We start from the raw sequence: 20,108 nt of genomic DNA on the forward strand, positions 1-20,108 counted from the left end.
TTCTAAGAATCTGGCGTCACGAGCCGCGTAGTGTTGCTGCGCGGGGTCTCGTGCTAGTCCCCCCCTCCCCCCGGCCCGGCGGCGCTCGGAGACGTCACCGTGCTCGAGCCCCGCCCCCAGCGCTCTCGCAGCCCCTCCCCCCTGTGGGGGTGGTCCCAGGTCAACAAGGGAGGGGGCAATGTGTACGGGCACCCAGCTGCAAACCTGAGCAGAGGGGGGGCAGTCACCTACATTAATCATAAATCAACATTAACATAAATTAACCTTATTTAATTACATGGTTTGTTTTTTTTAAAGCCCCTGAGCCCTTTATTTCTGGAGGTCATCTGTTCGCCCCCTGGGCGGAAAGGAGCCTGAGCCTTGGCCACAGCCCAGTACAATAATTACCGTATTTGTACAATAATTGCAACCCGTCTAGGATGTATGATCAATCATAGTAAAATGGTTCAACCTGTAGGGTCATTTCTGAGGCAGCTAATTGAGGCAGCATATGCAAAACCCAAATCACACTGGGGGAGTCTTGACTTTTTTCCTTTTTTTTGGAAAATGTTTCATATGCCAGGTCAAATCAGCCAAATCAGTTCCAAATCTTCTCAACTGAGCAAAACTCAATCATTCAAGCACCATATGTGATGCTAGAATGGGCAAGTATCCTCCACACAGGGCTTTTGAGCTTGGGGCTTCAGATGCTCCCAAATCAATTGGCAGGCATCCTTGTGAAGGCCCAAGCCCAGAGGTCTTGGGGTTCAGATGCCCCCGGGTCTCATTTGCCCTTAGGCAACCGTCACAGGCAGGGCCAACCCTGAAGGGGCAAATCAGGGTGACCGCCCCAGGCCCCATGCTTTCGGGGACCCTGTGGACAGTGCCATACAGGCCCCGCCACGGCCCCACCACTGCCGCCATCAGCTTGTGTGGATGGTTGTCACCCCCACCCCCCAGCCCTGCACAGGCTGATATGCCCTGAACCCCGCACACCCCTAGGGACAGCTCCAGTCACAGAAGCAAGCTAGGGAGGAGTCCCCCATTTCCATAAAGTCAGCATGTAGCGGAGATCCTCCCACTGGAAACTGACCACTGGGAAGCTAATTACAAGACACTCTAGGGTGTTGTGTCCGCAGTGCACCACATGGGTGCACCTTCTACTACACAGTGCTATTCAAATCCATCTCGGTCTGGGCAACAGACCAGCATGGCAACTACACTTGATCTTTGCCCACAAGAGGCCAACTTTTGGGCTTGCTGTCAGCACTTTCTTATGACTGTTTTTTCATAGACATAAGGGGTGGAAGGGGCCTTGTAAGATCATAGGGTCCAGCCCCCTAATTTGGGGTCCAGCCCCCTATTTGCTTGACTCGAAATAAATGCTTCAGCTTTGATGGCCCCGTTCTCACTCACTGGCTACTTAGAGTGAACAATATAAAGTAAATAAGAAGATGACTTACTTGCATACTTAGTTGCATGATTATTTCCATATTTTTTCAGCATACGATAGTTTTTCAGCAAATACGATAATTTTGAGCTTCCAATACGATCATTTAATATTTAAGGCCAGGCAATACTGCCATATCCTCTCCCTTTTTTCCTCATGCACTGACCAAGGGAGTTAGCCCTGGTCACCTGCCCTTTGGGTCCTCCTCAGTTAACGGTGCTTCAGAAACTGCCCTATGCTGTGCTCCAGGAGCAGATTCGGGCGGAGGGGTGTGCCGTGGCATATTTGCAATCCCTCTCCCCTTTTGATTCCTGCTCCACCCAGACTTCAAAACCAGCTGTCTGGCAGGGGCAGCTGCATTTCCAGTCACTCACCCACAGAGTCAGTTGACTTCATGGCAGTGGAAGAAGGAAATTGTAGTCCTGAAGGTCAAGAAAGTGCACCAGAGATGTTATGTGAGATAAATGATGCCAGAGAATTATACCTCTGGCATAACTGACTTCATGGCTCCTTATCAGCTTCCTGATTCCTGCTAATCTCTCTCCACTCCATCTGTGTTAGCTATCCTCTCTCCTTTTTAATGGTCTTGATGTTCCACCTCTTCAAACTAGCCCTTCTCCTGCAATGTTGCCCTTCCTGGGAACGTCTCTTCCATTTTGCAGCCTTGCTCACTTGGTTTCATCTCTAGCTCAAAACCTGAACTCGGGTCTGGTCATATGAACTCAGGCATCAAAATGAGTGATGCTGACATATTGGAGGCTCTGTCAAGACCTTCCAGAAGGCTAGGTTTGGGGGTTTGAATCCAAATGAGAGATGCACATTTAACTAAAATGACTCTAGCAGTAATAGCACAACATATTTTGGCTATTTTTTATCCAGTTTGTTGTGAATTTTTAGACTTTCTATAGCATCTAGCACATTAGTGCACATTCCCATAATTATGTTTGTTTTTATCCTTTGATCTAAAACAGAATAACGTAGTGCTCGCCCCCTACAGGATCCTCCTTTAAACCACCTCAACCCACCTCTGCTGTGGGTTGAGGCGGTGGGCAGGGAATCAAGGTGTATGCTCCTGCCAGCACATACATAGGGAGATTCCCAGCTTTCTGCCAGCTGCTGCAGGGCCTTCAGATTTTGTTGCCTTTGCCCCCTGATGGCACATCAGAGCTGCACATAGATATGAAGTTGCTGGGTTGGGACAACTGCTATCTCTCACCAAAACTTCTTGCAGCCAAGGCAGGCAAGTATGGACAAGGCCTCTGGCCTCGATCCTATGAATTGCAACACCAAAGTTTGATAGTTGCAGCTTCTTTGAAATCAAAGTGCTTCAGTTTCAACAAAGTCAGGGTAGAGATGTACCTTGCAGACTAACTAAATCAGAGATGCATAAGTTTTTGTGAGCTCGAGCTCACTTCATCAGATTCTGTGCGTCTAATAGATGCAGTGTATCTGGTAGAATGATTTGAATACAAAACCTGAAATTGCAGAACAAGAAATCATCCACGAACTGGATTGTGTTAAGTATGAACTACTGAATCTGAATGGGATAAGAATCTGTACAGAGACTACAGATTCTTATCCCATTACTTGGATTAGCTTCAGTGACCCTTTGGGCCCCATGGGTTTGTTACTGGTTTGTGTCTCCCCCTGTTTCCTGTCTTTTGTATTCAGAAAAGCAAGGATTTCTTAGGGTGATATCTTTTATTGAACTGACTAAGTAGTTGGGATAAAGTTAAGTTAGCTTTTGGATGCAAGACATCTTTGTGAGGTACAATAAAAGGTATCACCCTGAGAAATCCTTGCCTCATGCATAATTTCTGGACTGCCACAGCTACATCACTCTTACACTTTTGTATTCACATCACTCTCTTTAGTTAATAGACTGTTCTGTACATGCTGTTTCACAGCATCTGATGAAGGGAGCTGGGACTTAAGCATCTCTGATTTAGTGAATCTATAAGGCACATCTCTACCCTGCCTTCTCCCTGACTTTAGACTAACAGGGCTAACACCCTCTCTCTGTTCAAGTAACAGAAAACAAACCTTTCCAAGAGGAATACAATGGTATTCAACACATTTACAGTACCAGTGCAGACCAGGCCTTCAGTTGCAACACTTCAGTTTTCCAAAACGAGTGCACAGTCATTGTAGACCTTCAGATAGAATAACTGAGTGCAAGTTAAATGAAGTTCAAAAATTATTTAGCTGGACATCTTGTGGATATAGGTGAACTGGCTTTGTTCTTGCCCAGACGGAGCTTTTGTTTAATGAAAAAATGCAAGCTCTAACTCAGCCCCATGCATGCCCAGCCCTGAGGATGCAGGGCACTTGTTCCAGTCAATCTGTAACATCACCTTTATCTCCTCCTACTCCTCAGTGACTCACAGCAGCAGCAAGCAGCAACTTGGGGAGGCAGGAAGCCACTTCATTGGGCTTTCACAAGGTTTCTGCTAGGGCTTTAGCCTGACACCAAGGGACATGCCCCAGCATGTGCTCTGTATTGCATAGGCACAGCTAGCTCTAGTTCTCCTGCACCCAAGCACAATGAATTCTGGAGCTGCAGCAGCTTTTCCAACCTGCCACCTCCTTCACACCTATACCTTTGGCAGGTCTCAGGTCTCCCATTCAGGTAGAGAACTAAGCAGCACCTGCTTAGCTAATGCAAGCAGCTGAGCCCCCTGCACAGGTGTCACAGCCCTGCTGTGGGGCTAAGGGACGGTGGGGGCAGGGTGTCCAGGGGCTGAGGGCAGCAGCCACAGGCCGATGCTGTCCCCACAGGGTGGGTGCGTGTGTGGGTGGGGTGGGGTGGGGGGCGAGGTAGCCACCTCGTGGATGGCACCACCTGCTGAGGCGGCCTCTGGGCAGAGGGGGCACTGTGAATAAAACATCGGGGGCTTTCCTTTCTTCCAACTCTAAGCCAGACCCTCCTGGCTAGAGCACAGGTCTCTGAGGGAAATGTGCCCTTGAACTGTCCACTAGGGGGCTTCATGCTTTTGGGGTTGTTTTTTTTCTGTGGTGTTTGGTGCAAGACGGGGAACTAAGGGTGCGTAGACCAGAGTGTCCACCCATTCGGGCCTGTAGGCCGAATCCAGACAGCAGGGCGTCCCCAGGGCCAGGTAAGCTGCCAATGGAAGTGGTGTTCATCTCCATGGCTGTCTGGAGCAGCTGTGTCAGTGCAGGCCTGGCAAGAATTGCGAGTGTATTTGTATCAGGGAGGTGATGACTGCTCTCTGGCTCCTTTCTCCTCATTCCAGTCATGAGATCGCAATGCTGGTGCATTGGGAGGGGAGGGCAATGCGGGTACTGTCCACACTGCAACAGCCAACGAAGGAGTGCAAAGGTCACATTTCTGGGCCTTTCTAAGCTGTCTCTGAGGTCCCTGTGGTGTGCCATATCAGAGTATCCGAATTTTTGATGGCTGAGAAGGATTTAATTTACAGTTGAATACAGCTGTTTCTAGGCAGTTGTGTCAACCAGGGATTGCTGAACCTCCCTAAATCAGGGACAGTGCCCTTAGCACACTCTTCCTATGCAGGCTATATGTCATCTTTGCTTGGGAAAATCCCAACTGGCCACTGCGTACCACAACAAGCCTTATGAGAGCTGAGGATCTGGCCCTTTATTTTCTCTTATGTAGGATGATGATGCATCTTCCACTACTTGATGTTTTTCTTAAAGGCCATAGTTCTTGGTATCGTATGGTTAGGTAACTATCGCAGCTTTCATGTTTTAAGAATATTTCTTACCCTGATGCTTGCAAAGGGTTTACAATGTGAAGTGAATATATCTTACAGACACCAGTGATAAATAAAAAGAAGGCAAATTTTAACTCTCACAGCTTAAGATTGTCTTGTGGCTTCAGAGAAGGCGATTCAGGTAATGTGAACGCTTGGACGGGCTATGTACTTTGTTCTGGATTCTTGTGACTTGACTTCAGTTTTGTTTTATAACATTTGCAGGACCACATCTCATTCTGCTCTCATTTTACATAGGATTGCTTTTGGCCATGGATTCTCTTACTCTTAAAACTTAAATATATGTGCTCTTATTGTAAGCAAGACAAACCAAGACTGCTGTAGTAACATTCATCTTTGATGTTTGTTCCCTGGTAAATATTCGTCCAGATTTACCATCATTTACAAAATTGTCTTTTAAGATGAATGAGTAGTGCCTGCACATTTTGAGCAAGGATGCTGCATTATTTTGGTTACTATTTTCACTGCTCTGGTGAAAATGCCAGATTTCATATTATATCTATTCATGCGAGCGAGGAGAGGAGAGTGAGAATAAGCTTTTTTTTGTTAAGTAGTGTTTGGGCTTGGGGCTTAAATTCAAGCAGACTTTTTATTTCTGCTCTCTGGAATATTTATATTAAATGAGGATATGGAGTTTGTTATAAGACTGGAATAAGTTTTCTCGGAGCAGTAAAAAAGCTATTCATTAACTTTTTGTGCCATAAGTGGTCTAGTTTCAAGCAGGCTATACACTACCCTTCTCAATTAGCTGAGCTGCATTGGAAGAAATAAGGGCATAAGATTTTCTGCTTGTGTAAACTGTCATAGGTTTTTGTTATAATCTGTGGCTATATTGGAGCCATTATAACAAGTAAGATCAGCTGTGGACCTGGCCCTTAACTCTCTACTCCTGTGAGAAAACTAGCAGGAATAAGCTTAAAAAGAAAGAATTTTCATCATGAAACTCTTTGATTCGATGTGGCTTCCAGCACCTGGGAAACTCAAACTAGTACAGAATGCTACAATTTCTCCTCAGTAATGCAGCCTACAGTGAATTCATCGGTGCTGACCTCTACTTTCTATACTGACTTTCAATAGCATATCAAGTTCTATGTCTTAGTTGTTATCTTGATGGTGTTCAATGGCCTGACCCTAAGATATCCAAGTGAAGGCATAAAGCACCAGGATGAAAATGATGGTTAGTCATTTTGCTTCTCTATAAATGGGATTTTCTACAATAGGGGTAGAGACTGTGTGGGGGTGAGAGCTTTTTGGGTGGCCTGAAACCATCACAAAACTCATCCCACTCCAATTGCTAGTCATAGTTTGTTCAGTTTTGTGACAAGGCATGCGTCATAGCAAATATATTTTAAAAAATTCAGCCCCCTGCCCCCACACAAAATACACAGTTGCATAAACTTCTTGCTCTGAGGAGAGGATGATAGAACAAATTATATGTAATAGAAGTTAGGTATGTTGCTTAACTGCTGGAAAACACTCAGATAATAGGGCAATGAGGATGTCTGAGAACCTATATAGAATACAGTGTTCCATACAGGTTGAGACAAATCTGGTGAAGAGGACAGAAGTGTAGTACAGAAGGTATGCCACAGGGGTGCAGGATGGGGATCTAAGTGTTTTCCATGGCTTGTATTGTCCTCCACAATTTGCCCACTACCCTTGCCTCACTGGAGAAATTCCTACTGAGATTTTGGTGTAAGGAGAAGGGGCAATGCACAGGTAGCTAAATCTCATTTTCATATAGGAGGAGAGGATGATGCAAAATGTGGTTCCTAGTGGATTACATGATCAGACCCATTTTAAGCATAAGAGAATAATTTATGGAGAGTGTCATCCTTGACTTAAACCTGAATTTTCTTTTATTTGTTAATATAAGATGAGGCCCAGAACGTTACTTTAACATTGCTTTTGGAGATTTATGCATTGCAGTAGCTATAAATATGACAAATTATCTATAATAGCTGACCAAGCTATTAAAAGTTATAAAAGCCTACCTAACATTAACCAAAATACATTTGTATTGATTAATTTGGTTGCATACTTTCATATTTTTATGTAACACCCACCTTGTTTAGATAATTAAGAATATTTTTCTATTAAAGCCTAGGTTGCTGTGTTGGAATAATCAACAGAAGATGATGAATGACACTAGAGACCAGTCTCTGTTCTTTGTCAGTCTGCCTGATCTACAAAAACTCTATGCCATTAAAATTACACTGAGTTCTGCTGTGTCAGAAACTCAAATTAGAAATACACAGTTGAAGATTTGCAGGTAAAGGCAAATAATTTTGAGAGCTGCTATTTTCAGAAGTAATTGTTCTGATAAAAATAATTTATAAGTAGTAATGTTATTACAAATAAGAAGATCAATGAAATTCTTAATCACCTTGGGATACTATGTATTTTTTTCCTGGACCTTCTCTGTTGAGGTAGGCAATAGCTGCTTAAAAAACAGCAAAATGTTCCATTTGTTTTAAAAGTGTTCAGTAAATTGTCGTTAGGCTGGCCCTGATTGTGGATTTTGTTTTATTTCACAACAGCTATTTTTACTACGGATAGCAAGTAACTGCTTTTGACTCTGACCAATCTGGATGAAATATAAATTAGTAACCTGAGCTATCCAGCATTTACTACCAAAATACTAGAAACTTAATGTAAAATGTACTAACGCTTTAGTAGAAATAATTAAAATGAATGTAATGTAGTGCTGAGATAAGATCAATTTAAAGGAAATTCTTTTTATACTTAATTTTGAAAGTTTTATCTTCATAGGCAATTGCTGTTTCTGCATCAAGACGTCCTGTCCTCACCTGTACCTGGAACTCTGAATGAAGTTTTAGCTGTAATGGAGGTCAGTAGTAACATCACATATATAGAGAGTTAATATGTAGCTCTTTTTAGAGGCTTATTTATCAAAACTAATATCAGAAACTTCATATGTGATACAATTTAAGTATAAGTGTGCTCACATGAAACAAACAACTGAACACTAACAGTATATATGGCATATTATTCCTCTGTTGAAGAAATAGCTCTTTGAAAGGATAGTGATGATGACATAATGACATAGTTTCCACATGCACTTAAATACAAAATACAGGGACATTTCCCTTAAGTGATGAGATGGAGCAGAATTGTATTGAACGTACCTGTGGACATACCGAAATCAAAGAACTTAAGATTTCATGTAAAATGCTGGGGCAACCTTTGTCTGATATGGCTGATCTCTTAAATAGCTTTTACAGGGCATGTTTGCACATTCATTAATACTCCTTAGACACTGCACGTTTAGCTTAGTACTCGCTTAATAAAGTACCAAATGCGCAGTACCTAGAATTACTGCGCAGAAGTGCCAACGTATAGTTATTTAGTGATGCTTACTGTGCATTAGCCTAATAATAATAATAATAATAATAATAATAATAATAATAAGCACAGTAAGCTAATAGCACAGTTTGTGCTGTAACGTGCTACTATGCTATTATTAGACTAATCTGCAGTAACCATCTCGGGTAGACATGCCCATAGTAAACTAAATTTCCAGGTTATTTAATATAACATATAACTATACATTTTATACTCTGTGCATGTGTGTGGTATCAACTCACTGTGTCTCAAAGCAGGTAGGATATAACCTAGCACAATAATAAGCAGGGGCAGAGTGAAGAGGAGAATGGTTTGGACCATTTACAGATGAGAACCTACATTTCATACATTTTTTAAGACTGTACAAAACATAAAATAAGCTTGTCAATAAAATATTTCCATACAACTGCATTAATGATATATTTAGCTTTGGTGATTAGTTAAGGACATAGAATAAAATCATTCTTCCTGACTCACTTGAAAATGGACTTGTCAGCCCAGGTAACAGACTGACAGCAATTATCCTTTGTCCTCTGGGGTTTTTTTTGAGTACCATCTGTACTTTAGAACCAGCATGTCAATTGCCCATGCACCAGATCCAGCCTGCAGACCTGCTTTATCTGGCTTTCTGGGCTTCGGGTAGGGCAGTGAATTTTGAGGTTGGGCTGCCAGGGGGACATAGAATCCAGGGATATAGGTCCCCACTGGGCATGACCATCAGTGGCAGACAGGTAGGCTGATATAGCTCACATGACACACAGCTGCTTAATTTGTGGCCGCTTAGCACACCTCCATTTGCCCTCTGGCCACCACTGCGTGCTCTGCTGCAGCTGCTGGCCTCACCACCTCTGCCGCTTGCCCTGCAGATCTAGCTCGCAAGGAGCCTCATGTTCCAGATCTGGCCCAGGGCACAGGGTGAGTTTAACACCACTGCTTTAGGACATTTAGGTCCTGAGCAGTTTTATTTGATGCCTCTGCCACAAATGGCATCCTAGTCCATAATTAATGGACTTTTATAGCAATAAAAGTAAATAGTAATCATAAATTAAGACTGTTATCAAAGACTTTGCTCCAGAGGAGTGGTTAATACAGGATAGAAATGCAAGGTTATGCTATCAGGTGCTTCTTATATACTCCTTATATGTTCAGACGTTGAAAGAATTTTCTTTTCTTATTGATTTAGATATCTCTTTACAAAACAGGAAAATGTCAAGCTTATATAGAGAAACATGAAGCTACAGTAAGTGATTAAATATGTCATGATTTTTGATGCTGTTATACTTACATTTCTTGTTGTCAAAACTTGCAAGTTATAAAATTCATGTTTCTATGACTCCAGGCAGATGTTACACTTAAAACATGCTGCAGGGGTGTAGGTTGTAGCCGTGTTGGTTTAAGGACATAGGCAGACAAGGTTCCTTGGGTGAATTTGATATCTTTTATTAGACCAACCCAAATAGTTGGAGAATAGTTATTAAGCAAGCTTTTGGGTTCAAAAACCCTTCATCAGGCTAAGGAAGCTTCAGCAGTTGGTGTGTGCTCTTCTTGGATGGAATGAATTTAAGAAGAGCACACACCAATTGCTGAAGCTTCCTTAGCCTGACGAAGGGTTTTTGAACTCAAAAGCTTGCTTAATAACTATTCTACAACTATTTGGGTTGGTCTAATAAAAGATATTAAATTCACCCAAGGAACCTTGTCTACACTTAAAACATGTTTTGTTTTTTTTTCACATCCCTGGTGCATGAGGATCCTGGATTCTGGGAACCTGCCCCCAATCCTGGAGCCTCAGCAAGTGGCATAACAAGCAGAGCTGGTGTCCAGGGCAGATCCTGCAGGAGAGTGGGAGATGCACATTTCTGAGAGTGGGGGGACAAGCAAGTTCCAAGAGCGGAAGGAAGCAGGCTTATCCAGGCTGGGAACTCCTAAACAGTTCCTGGATGAGCAGCTGCTGCCACTCTGCCTGATCCAGCTGTTCCTCTTAAAGCAGCAGCAGCTGGGGACTGTTTTGGAGTTTCTGGCATGAGTATGCTGCTGCGATGCAGACTCTTCAGTGGAACAATTCTGGTGCCCCTCCTAACTTCATGCCTGGGGCAGGTGCTCCTCTTGCCTACCCCTACTGATGTGATTGGCCCCAGTGCATTGAGACTTGGATCTGGATTTGGGTGTCAGTAGCAGACTGGTTAAGTTCACAGATGACACCAAATTATGGGGAAGTGCAGTCACACTGGAGGATAGGCTGGCGATTCAAGCCAACCTGGACAGGCACACAAGGTGGGCAAATCAAAGCCTGATGACATTCAACATAGAGAAATTCAAGGTGCTCCACCTCAGGAGAAAGAACCTACATCATACTTATAGGCTCAGCAGTGCTACACTCACTGGCACCATAACCAAAAGAGACTTGGGGGGTCATGATTGATCACAAGATGAACATGAGCCACCAATGTGATGCTGCAGCTGGCAAAGCAAACAAAACTCTGGCTTACATCTACCGATGCATTTCAAACAAGACCCAGGAAGTCATCCTCCCGCTTTACTCGACCTTGGTGAAGCTGCAGGCAGAGTACTGCATCCAGTTCTGAGCTTCACACTTTAGAAAGGATGTGGAGAAGCTTGAGAGAGAGTCCAGAGAAGAGCCACACACATGATTAGAGGTCAAGAGAGCAGGCCTTATGAGGAGGGGCTGAGACATGGAGCCTAGACATTCAGCCTGGAGAAGAGAAGGCTCAGGGGGAACTTGGTGACAGCCTATAAGTATATAAGGGGTGTGCATCAGGAACTGGGAGAACATCTGTTCACCAGAACACCCCAAAGGAAGACAAGGTCTTATGATCACAAACTGCTGGACGACCGTTTTAGACTGGACATAAGGAAAAACTTTACCATCCGAGTCTCCAGTATCTGGAATAGACTCCCTCCAGAACTGGTGCAAGCACCTAGTCTGGATATGTTCAAGAAATGCCTGGATGCTCACCTTGCTGCAGTCATCTGACCCCAGCTGACTTCCTGCTCTTTGGGCAGGGGCTGGACCCAATGAGCTCACAAGGTCCCTTCCAGCCTTAATGTCTATGAAATCTATGACCTTTAAAAAATGTGTGTGCAACTGGTCTTCATACAAGATTTTCTGATTTCCCCTCTTTGTTCATATTAATTAGATGGAAGCTCCACAAAGAGTTAGTCCAAACATTCTTCAGCTCTGCCTCTCCTACACTCTTATAGCCAGACTTGCCCCAAGCTGGAATAAGGCTGGTCATCTTCTGGTACAAGGTATCTGACTCTACTAAATCAGAGACTGACCCTTTGATTTTCAGTGTTTTATCTATGTATGTGCTGTCTATTTTTTTATTATTCATATTCTTTTAATATGTTTGCATATCTCTGTTCCTTTATCCCCATTTAATGAATAATGTAAAAGGACTAGTAATTATTTTTTTCTATCTTCCTTCTACTTTGTGAATTGATTTAATATATAGTTAAATTGACCATCGCATACACTTTAATATGTAGTACAGTAAATATCTTCTTCAAACACTGGATCTTTTTCAAAATTGGAATTTCATAATGAACATATTTTTATACAGTAGTAGCACATTTCTGTCCTGGGTATAATGTTAAATTGCATCCAACAGTCCTGGGTATGACATAACACAGCATCCGGCAGTAGGACAGTTTGACTGTCAGGATAATAGTTGTTGGTTAGAATCAATGTAGGGGGCTTACTGTTTGGACAAAGTTTGGGACAAGATTCCACTTCCAGCCACTTATGTGATTTGGTGGGGTGGATTAATGACCTACATATAATGTACAGCATCTATCATCTGCACCCTATAGGTACTCTGAGTGGAGATCAGAGATAATTAAGTGATAAAAATCTCAACAAACTCAAGATAACAGTTAATGAATTAAACAGTTTATTAAAACAACTTCTAAATTCAGCAATTATAATTACTACAATGGCTATATAATTGCCTATACAACTATACTATACTTAGCCTACACTAATCCTAAGAGAACATACATATATACAAATTATAACAACAACACAAGACATACCTACGCACACAAAACACTTGCAAAGGGTGATATTTAACTCAGGCGTTGTGAACCAATACCATCAGAGGGAAAGTAAGTATATTCTGGGACTGGCTCAAACAGTATCCTGTTGCAGTATCTTCAATGAACTTCTCCTATTGTTAGATCTGACAGCGTCAGGTAAGTGGAATCCACAATTTAATTGGAATACTCATTCACTAACCAACAAACATTCCACTCTTCACCATTCAGCCAGACAACCAGGATTCCCATTACTCAATTAAGCATCAAACTCCTCAGATACCAGGGGCTGCGCACCGTGGCTACCCTCAAAAACCTCCACCCGAACACTCTTAAAAAAAAAAAAATCCCAGTCTCTCTCAGGAGCTGCATACAACCCACCATGACAAACTGACACTTCCCACGGTACCAAAATCTGCACACCACCCTCTCTGCATCTGAGCAGACTCAGCCTTAGAGAGCTAGATCTGGAACTTTTCCACTGTCTGCAAGCTGCAGGGTCACCAAGAGGTCACTGAATACAGTGGCCTACATAGTGAAACAAGTACTCTCTAGCTACTGCAGCCTCTGGGTTGCTCCTTAGGCAAGGCGTGCACCCATCACCCTCCTTTACCAGGGTTACAGTTGAAGCCACTGGGGGCGCAGGATGGTGGATCATTTCATCTGGTGGCTGCCTGGTACAACTGGGACAACAATAGAGGAGACTTGCTCAAGTTAGCTGAGCACTGAGAACTGCAACAAGAAGTGGCAAACTATTGAAGAAGGTGTGGCAGTCATTTACTCAGGAGGCCAGATGCACAAAAGAGGATTTGGGTTGATTTTGGATGAAGAAACCTCAAAATGTTTGCATGGTTTTTGGGCAATATCTGATAAAGTGATGCTTGTGAAAATAAAGGTTAAACCTTTCAATATTGCAGTAATACAAGTCTACACACCAACAACTGAAAGTGGGGAAGAGGACACTGATCATTTTTATGAAGACCTTGATAAAGTGAAAAACCAATGCAAACCTCAAGAAGTGGTCATAGTGATGTGAGTTCTAAATGCAAAAGTTGGTTGTGATTGAGCGGATAATGTTGTTGGACCTCACAGACATGGAGAGAAAACTGAAAGAGGAGTGAGATGGATTGATTGGTGTGTTGCAAATGATCAAGTCATTATGAACACATGGTTTGAACACCACCCAAGAAGAAGGTATACATGGAAAAGTCCTGGTGAGAATGATAGAAACCAAATTGATTACATCATCACCATCAACAAAAGATTCAGGAATGCAGTTCAACTATCAAAAACTTACCCAGGGACTGACTGTGGAAGTGATCACGTACCTGTAGTACAAGATAAGGTTGAGGAAACCTAAGAAACCAAAAGTGACAAAGAAGCTTGATTATTCAATTCTAATGGAAAAAGATCTGATTAAAGAACGGTACACAGTTGCAGTCAAAAACCATTTTCAAGAACTTGAAGGTGAATGAAATAGGTCACACTGGGACATTTTCCAAGAAACACTAATTGAAACAGCCAAGGAGGTTATTCAATCAAAGTAACAGAAATGGATGACTGAAGAAATCCTTGAACTTAAGCAAGAAAAAAGGAAGATGAAAACCTGTAGTTTGGCAGAGTATAAGAAACTGGATAAAAGAATTTAATCAACATGCAACAGAGAAAAGGCTTAATGAAAAATGTACAGAGATAGAAAAACAAAAGGATAAAGATGGTATGTTGATGTATAGGAATATCAAAGACATCACAGGCAAAGAAGGATGCACTGCTGGGAGATCTATAAGAGCCAAGAATGGTGATGTAATCATGGAACAAGAACAATTATTGGAAAGATGGACAAAGTATATTGAAGATTTGTTCCATGACAATTGAGAAGTGCCATCTATTAAGAAGAACATGAAAAGTTTGAAAATTCTTAAGTCAGAAGTACGAACAGTTATCAGCTGAATGAAAAACAATAAAGCTACAGGACCAGAGGAGATTACAGTAGAACAAATAAAATGTTTGGAAGAATTTGGTATAGAAAAGTTAACAAATGTTAGCAATGAGATTTACAAAAGTGGAGAAATACCTGAGGATCTCAGTAAATCAATCTTTATTGTGCTCCCCAAAAGACCTGGAGCCATTGAACGTGAACTCCATCAAGCCATCAGTTTAATGAGCGATGTGACAAAGATCCTATCACAGGTGCTGATGATGAGAGCTAGAAGTAGAATAGACTGGAGATTGCAAAAGTTCAATGTAGTTTTGTTGAAGATCAAGGTACAAGAAATGCTATCTTTATGGTATGAATGCTTTTGGAGAGGGCAATAGAAATGAAGAAAGACATTTTCTTATTCTTTATTGAGTATACCAAAGCTTCTGATAGAGTCAAGCATGAGGCGTTAATGAAAATGCTAGAAGAAGTGGATATTGATGATAAAGATTTGAGCATTTTAAGAAAACTTTATTGGGAGCAAACTGCAGCAGTGAAGATAGAAAATGAACTAAGTGATTTTGTCCAAATTTAGAGGCGTGAGGCAAGGCTGTGTCTTTTCACCTGACTTGTTCAACAAGTATAGTGAGTAAATACTGATGAAGATTGAGGATTTATCAGGGCTGATCACTGGTGGACAGAATTTGAACAACTTGCGTTATGCTAATGACACAGTTTTAATAGCTGATTCAGAAAAGAAGCTTCAAGAAATTTTAGATAAAATTGCTAGTAAAAGCAAGAAGAAGGGGCTAAGTATCAACTGCAGAAAAACAGAATGTACAGTAATAACAAAGAAGAAGATTGTCCCTGTGTGTAATATTAAATTAGATAAGGAACAGATAGGACAAGTCAATAAATTTAACTACTTGGAAAGCTGGATAACATCGGATGGTAAATGGGATCATGACATAAAATAGTGAATAGGGATTGAAAAAGATGCATTTCTGAAAATGAAAAAGATATTGACATTTCTGTGGGGACAAAGCTAAGAGTTCAGGATTGCTATGTTATACCAGTCCTCATGTATGCGTCAGAATGCTGGACAGTATTGTCAAGTATGGAAAAGAGAATTGAAGCAACTCCGATGTGGTTCTTAAGGTGCGTCTTGAAGGTATGTTGGACAAGTCACATCTCCAATGAAGATATTTTGTTAAGAGCAGGCTGTAGGAGAAAGCTGCTGATTAACCTTAGAAAGAGACAGTTGGAGTTTCTCAGACATGTTATTAGGAAAGAGGAAACTGAAAGTCTGGTTGCAACTGGAAAGACTGAAGGAAGGAGAAATCGTGGAAGACACAGGTTGACTTATATCAAGAGTCTATCTAAATAGATTAATGTATTGACACTGGAAATTTCGTATGCCTCAAAGAGAAGAGAACTGTGGAAGACCATGGTTGTGTGGAAGAACTCAAATTTCGCTTGTGGTTGTATCAGAATTGGCAGAGCCATCTTAGTTTATTTAAAGATATACAAGTGATCACAAGGAGGGTTCTCAAAGGAACTCTGACCTCTACAAGTTTACAAGCGTATTTATACTTTAGGCAGCGAGAAAAGATGCAGGATTCAGACAAAGCAACCTTGAGAGAAACAAAAAGATGTTGATCATTTGTGTTGTCATATGTAAGCAGTTTACTTATTCAGGAAAAAAACACTGTGTTTTGGGAACAGTTATCAGCTTCTGGTTTGGGGGAAAAGAGGAGGTTAACATCTGCACACAGAGCTTAATATATCAAGACAAAACAAGGCATGAAGGTTTTTTCTTATCTTAGAACATTTTGAAACACATAGCATCAACATGTTTTCTCTTCTCTTTGTCAAGTAAGAGGCCTGGTTAAACTTATTTCCACATTCCCCCTTTTTGGGCCCAACATATTAGATATTTATAGCCATGAGCCTTTTAACTTCTAATTTTTCTTCCTCTTTACCTTCCGTTAGTTTAACATACATATTATACACTTCATTTCTTTGCACAGAGGTTAACAAGCTATTTTGCATTTGCTTAGTGGCACAACTTAAGCAGCATCGTATTAGCATAAGTACTAGGCATACTCCAAAAAAAAATAACAAACAGTATTAACAGACCATGAATAATTGTAGAGCCCAAGGAGCTAAAGATGGAGCTGAACCAAGAACTTAAATTCCAACTGTCTGACTTGTGCAATTTAGCTGTTTCTTTCCGAATATGTGCAGTCAAATCCTGAATTTCTTCTGAGTTATTGGGAATATAAGTACAACATTTTACCTATTAAAGCACAGACTCCTCCTTTACTGGCTAAAGTGAAGTCTAGAGCCACGCGATTTTGCTAAACCATGGTTCGCAGCACTACCATCTCTCAGGACAGTTCAACAGTAATAGCAGCTGCAGCTACAACACAAAGACATGGAGGAAGTCTGGCTGCAATTGGGTCAAGAGCAAAGCTATAATAAGCAGTGGGACGGTGCTTGTCTCCATGTGCTTGAGCGAGCACAGCAAATGTAAATCCGTCTTTTTCATGACAAAAAAGAATAAAGGGTTTAGTATAATCTGGAAGGCCTAGGGCAGGAGCTTGCGACAGAGCTTGTTTAATAGAGGCAAAGTGGCTTCAGCTTCTGAAGTCCAGGGCAAAGGCTCAGGGGTGTTAACAAGAGTCAGGTTTTGCAGTGGCTTGACTATAGAGGCATAGCCAAGTATCTACTGGCAGCAGTAGCCTGGAAGAAGAAAGCAGTCGTTCTCCAGCGGAAATATCATGACCCAAATAGTGGACGCGAGGGAGACAAAAGTTGTAGCTTTTCTTTAGATGCCTTATGGCCTTTTAGGGCAAGAGAGGTGAGGAGAGTTAAAGAATCAGTTTTACAGGCTTTAAGGGAGGTAGATGCTAATTGCAGATCATCAATGTACTGTACAAGCACAGAACTTTCTTTAAATATTATGGCATCTAAATCCTTCTTCAGAATTTGAGAAAAGAGAAGGGGATTCAGTATAGCCTTGGGGCAATCGAGTCCAGGTATACTGAAGTCTTTGATAGGTGAATGCAAAGAGAAACTGGCTATTAGGGTGTATAGGGATAGAGAAAAATGCAGAACACAAGTCAACAACAGTAAAATAACAGGCATTGGGAGGAATACAGGACAAGATAGTGGCTGGATTTGATACAACAGGAAAAGTAGGTAAAACTGCAGAATTTACTGCACAGAGGTCTTGTACAAAGCGATAGGTATTCTTTCCAGGTTTCAAGGGCTCTTAGTTGGGACAATGATACCTTGCTTCAAAAGACCTGTTATAACAGGGCATATCCCTTCTTCGGCTTCTGGGTGTAAAGGGTATTGAACAACTTTAGGTAATGGCTTAGCTGGGTTTAATCTAATTTTTACAGGCTGGGCACTATGGATTTGCCCTACTTCATTAGCATGTTGGGACCAGAGAAACGGAGGGACAGTCTTTATGATTTCTTCTTGTAACACAGAAAGATTGGGGGACTCAGGCTCAGGAGGTGAGCTAGCTAGGGTAGCAAGTACAGCCATTTCATTAACACAGGGAACTTCTAAATAAACGCCATTAGGAGAACAATAAATAGTACAGCCAAGTTTACAAAGCAAATCTCTGCCTAACAAATTAACAGGAGAACAAGGACTAAGGAGAAAGACATGTTGATCAGAAACAGGGCCAAGAGAAACATATAAGGATTGGGAAACAGGATGAGGAACTATCTGATTTGAAATTCCTACAGTGTTTACAACAGCAGAGGAGAGGGGAGTTGTAGAAAATTCTTTAGCTCGGAGAGTAGAGCGACTTGTGCCAGTATCTACTAAACATTTTGTAGGAGTGCCACTTATTAAACAGGAAATGAAGGGATCCTCTTGATTAAGTGAGAGAAGCGGGGCTGTGATGATGTTATCATTCCTCAGGCTGTCCTAACAGGACGCTTCTTGATTCGGGACGGAAAACTGAGTGAGAGGAGGTGGTGCCTGATTAAACGTCATCCCTGGCTGGCCAGGCCGTTGAGGACATTGAGCCTTCCAATGTCCTGGTTGGCCATAATAATAACAACTGTCATTATTTTGGGACTGAAATTCTCCTCGTCCCATCCCACGACCACGTCCCTTGCCTCCGAATTGTCCTCAATAGAAACCTCGGCTTCTACCTCTTCCTAAAGTTTGTATTTGTAAAGACATTAGCTTAGTTTCCGTGGATTCCTTTTTCTGTTCTTGGCAGGCTGTACAGTGATTAGCAATGGTGACTAATTCTGTAAGTGTCTTAGTTTACCAACCTACAGCAATTGTACACAGCTGTTCCTGGACTTTAGAAAGAAGTCCTTGGACAAAAGCAGCAGCAACTGCTTCTGGGGCAGTTTCAGCTGCATCTTCAATGCCAGAATGTCTTTCAAATACGAGTTTCAAGCGATCCATGTAGTCTGCTGGGGATTCTCCTTTGCTTTGCTTACAGTTATTTATTTTGGCCCAGTCAGTTTTCTTGGGGTAGATTTTAAGCACGGCCTCAAGAAGGCGTTCTCGGGCACCTACCAAGTGACCTCCCATTCCGGGGTCTTGAGGAGGCCAATTAGCCTGTGCGATGAGGAGGTTACGGACCTCGGAGGGCAGAACACTTCTCATTAATTGGTTTAAATCTGCCCATGTCGGCTCATAGCAATTGATTACAGTTTCCAATTCATCTCTAAACTTCTGGGGTTCTTCCTTGATATTGGCGAACTGCTTAACAAGGTTTAGGAGATCTCCTGGGGTCCAGGGGGCATGTACTGTGACTGTAGTTTCCCCATTTGGACCCTGCCCTGGGAGTTGGCGTAAAGGCATAAGACAAGTCTTTTTCATTTTTAAAGGTGGGACTGGACCATATTGGGTGCCGGACCTTAAATAAGAGGAGGTTGAGGCTTCAGGAGACAGATGCCATGTCTCCGGTGGCTGCGGGCATGCCCCAGGGGCAGGTGATGGTTCTTGAGTGATGGTTTCCTGATGGGGTGGGCTGATTCCGCAAGAAGAATCTATTTGGTTACTTCGAGCTTCCTCGGGTTCAGATTGTGCCTGGAGTGGCACACTGAAAAAATTAATTAGGCCTTCTACAGATTCATTCTCAGTCAATTGTGGATAAAGTTGTGTTGGTGCTGATAATGCTGTTGATGGGGGATCCTCTATTGGTGCATTTTTCTGTTTTAATTCCTTTATCTGAGATTTTAGTTTTTCTTGGGAGTCCTTAAGGCTCCGAACTTGAGATTCTTGACATCTTTTGGAAGCTTCTGCATGCCAATGAAAAAATGTGTTCCACTGAGTCTGTGGTGTTTTACTGCCTCTTGACTCAAGGGCTCCGTGGAGATGAAGGATTTTACTGAAATCAAATGTTCCCTCCAGGGGAAACTGCAAGCTAGAATCACCTCTGGTATACCAATTCCATGTGTCTAGAAACTTACTTTTGTGGCCATAGTGTGTGTACATGTACAATGCTGGAGTCCCTTTTGGTGGTGCTGGTACGTCTTTAGACCCTCCGCTCCCCATGTCTTTAAGCTCAATTCACACAGGTCTTTCACGCAGGAGAGGC

The 20,108-nt window shown here is 42.1% G+C and overlaps 1 protein-coding gene across 1 annotated transcript in view; it reads left to right on the forward strand.

The window, feature by feature from the left end:
- Positions 1 to 7,292: 7,292 nt before the first annotated feature.
- The window catches only part of C3H18orf63 (chromosome 3 C18orf63 homolog), a 40,630-nt gene continuing 27,814 nt past the window's right edge, over positions 7,293 to 20,108 (forward strand). The window contains exons 1-4 of the mRNA XM_059724279.1: positions 7,293 to 7,456; positions 7,957 to 8,035; positions 9,734 to 9,790; positions 11,709 to 11,820. Of these exons, the coding sequence (XP_059580262.1) occupies positions 7,320 to 7,456; positions 7,957 to 8,035; positions 9,734 to 9,790; positions 11,709 to 11,820 (385 nt within the window). The 5' untranslated portion in view covers positions 7,293 to 7,319. The remainder of the gene's footprint in view (positions 7,457 to 7,956; positions 8,036 to 9,733; positions 9,791 to 11,708; positions 11,821 to 20,108) is intronic.

Source organism: Alligator mississippiensis, chromosome 3 (assembly GCF_030867095.1).
Source record: "Alligator mississippiensis isolate rAllMis1 chromosome 3, rAllMis1, whole genome shotgun sequence".
Classification (NCBI taxonomy): Eukaryota; Metazoa; Chordata; order Crocodylia; family Alligatoridae; genus Alligator; species Alligator mississippiensis.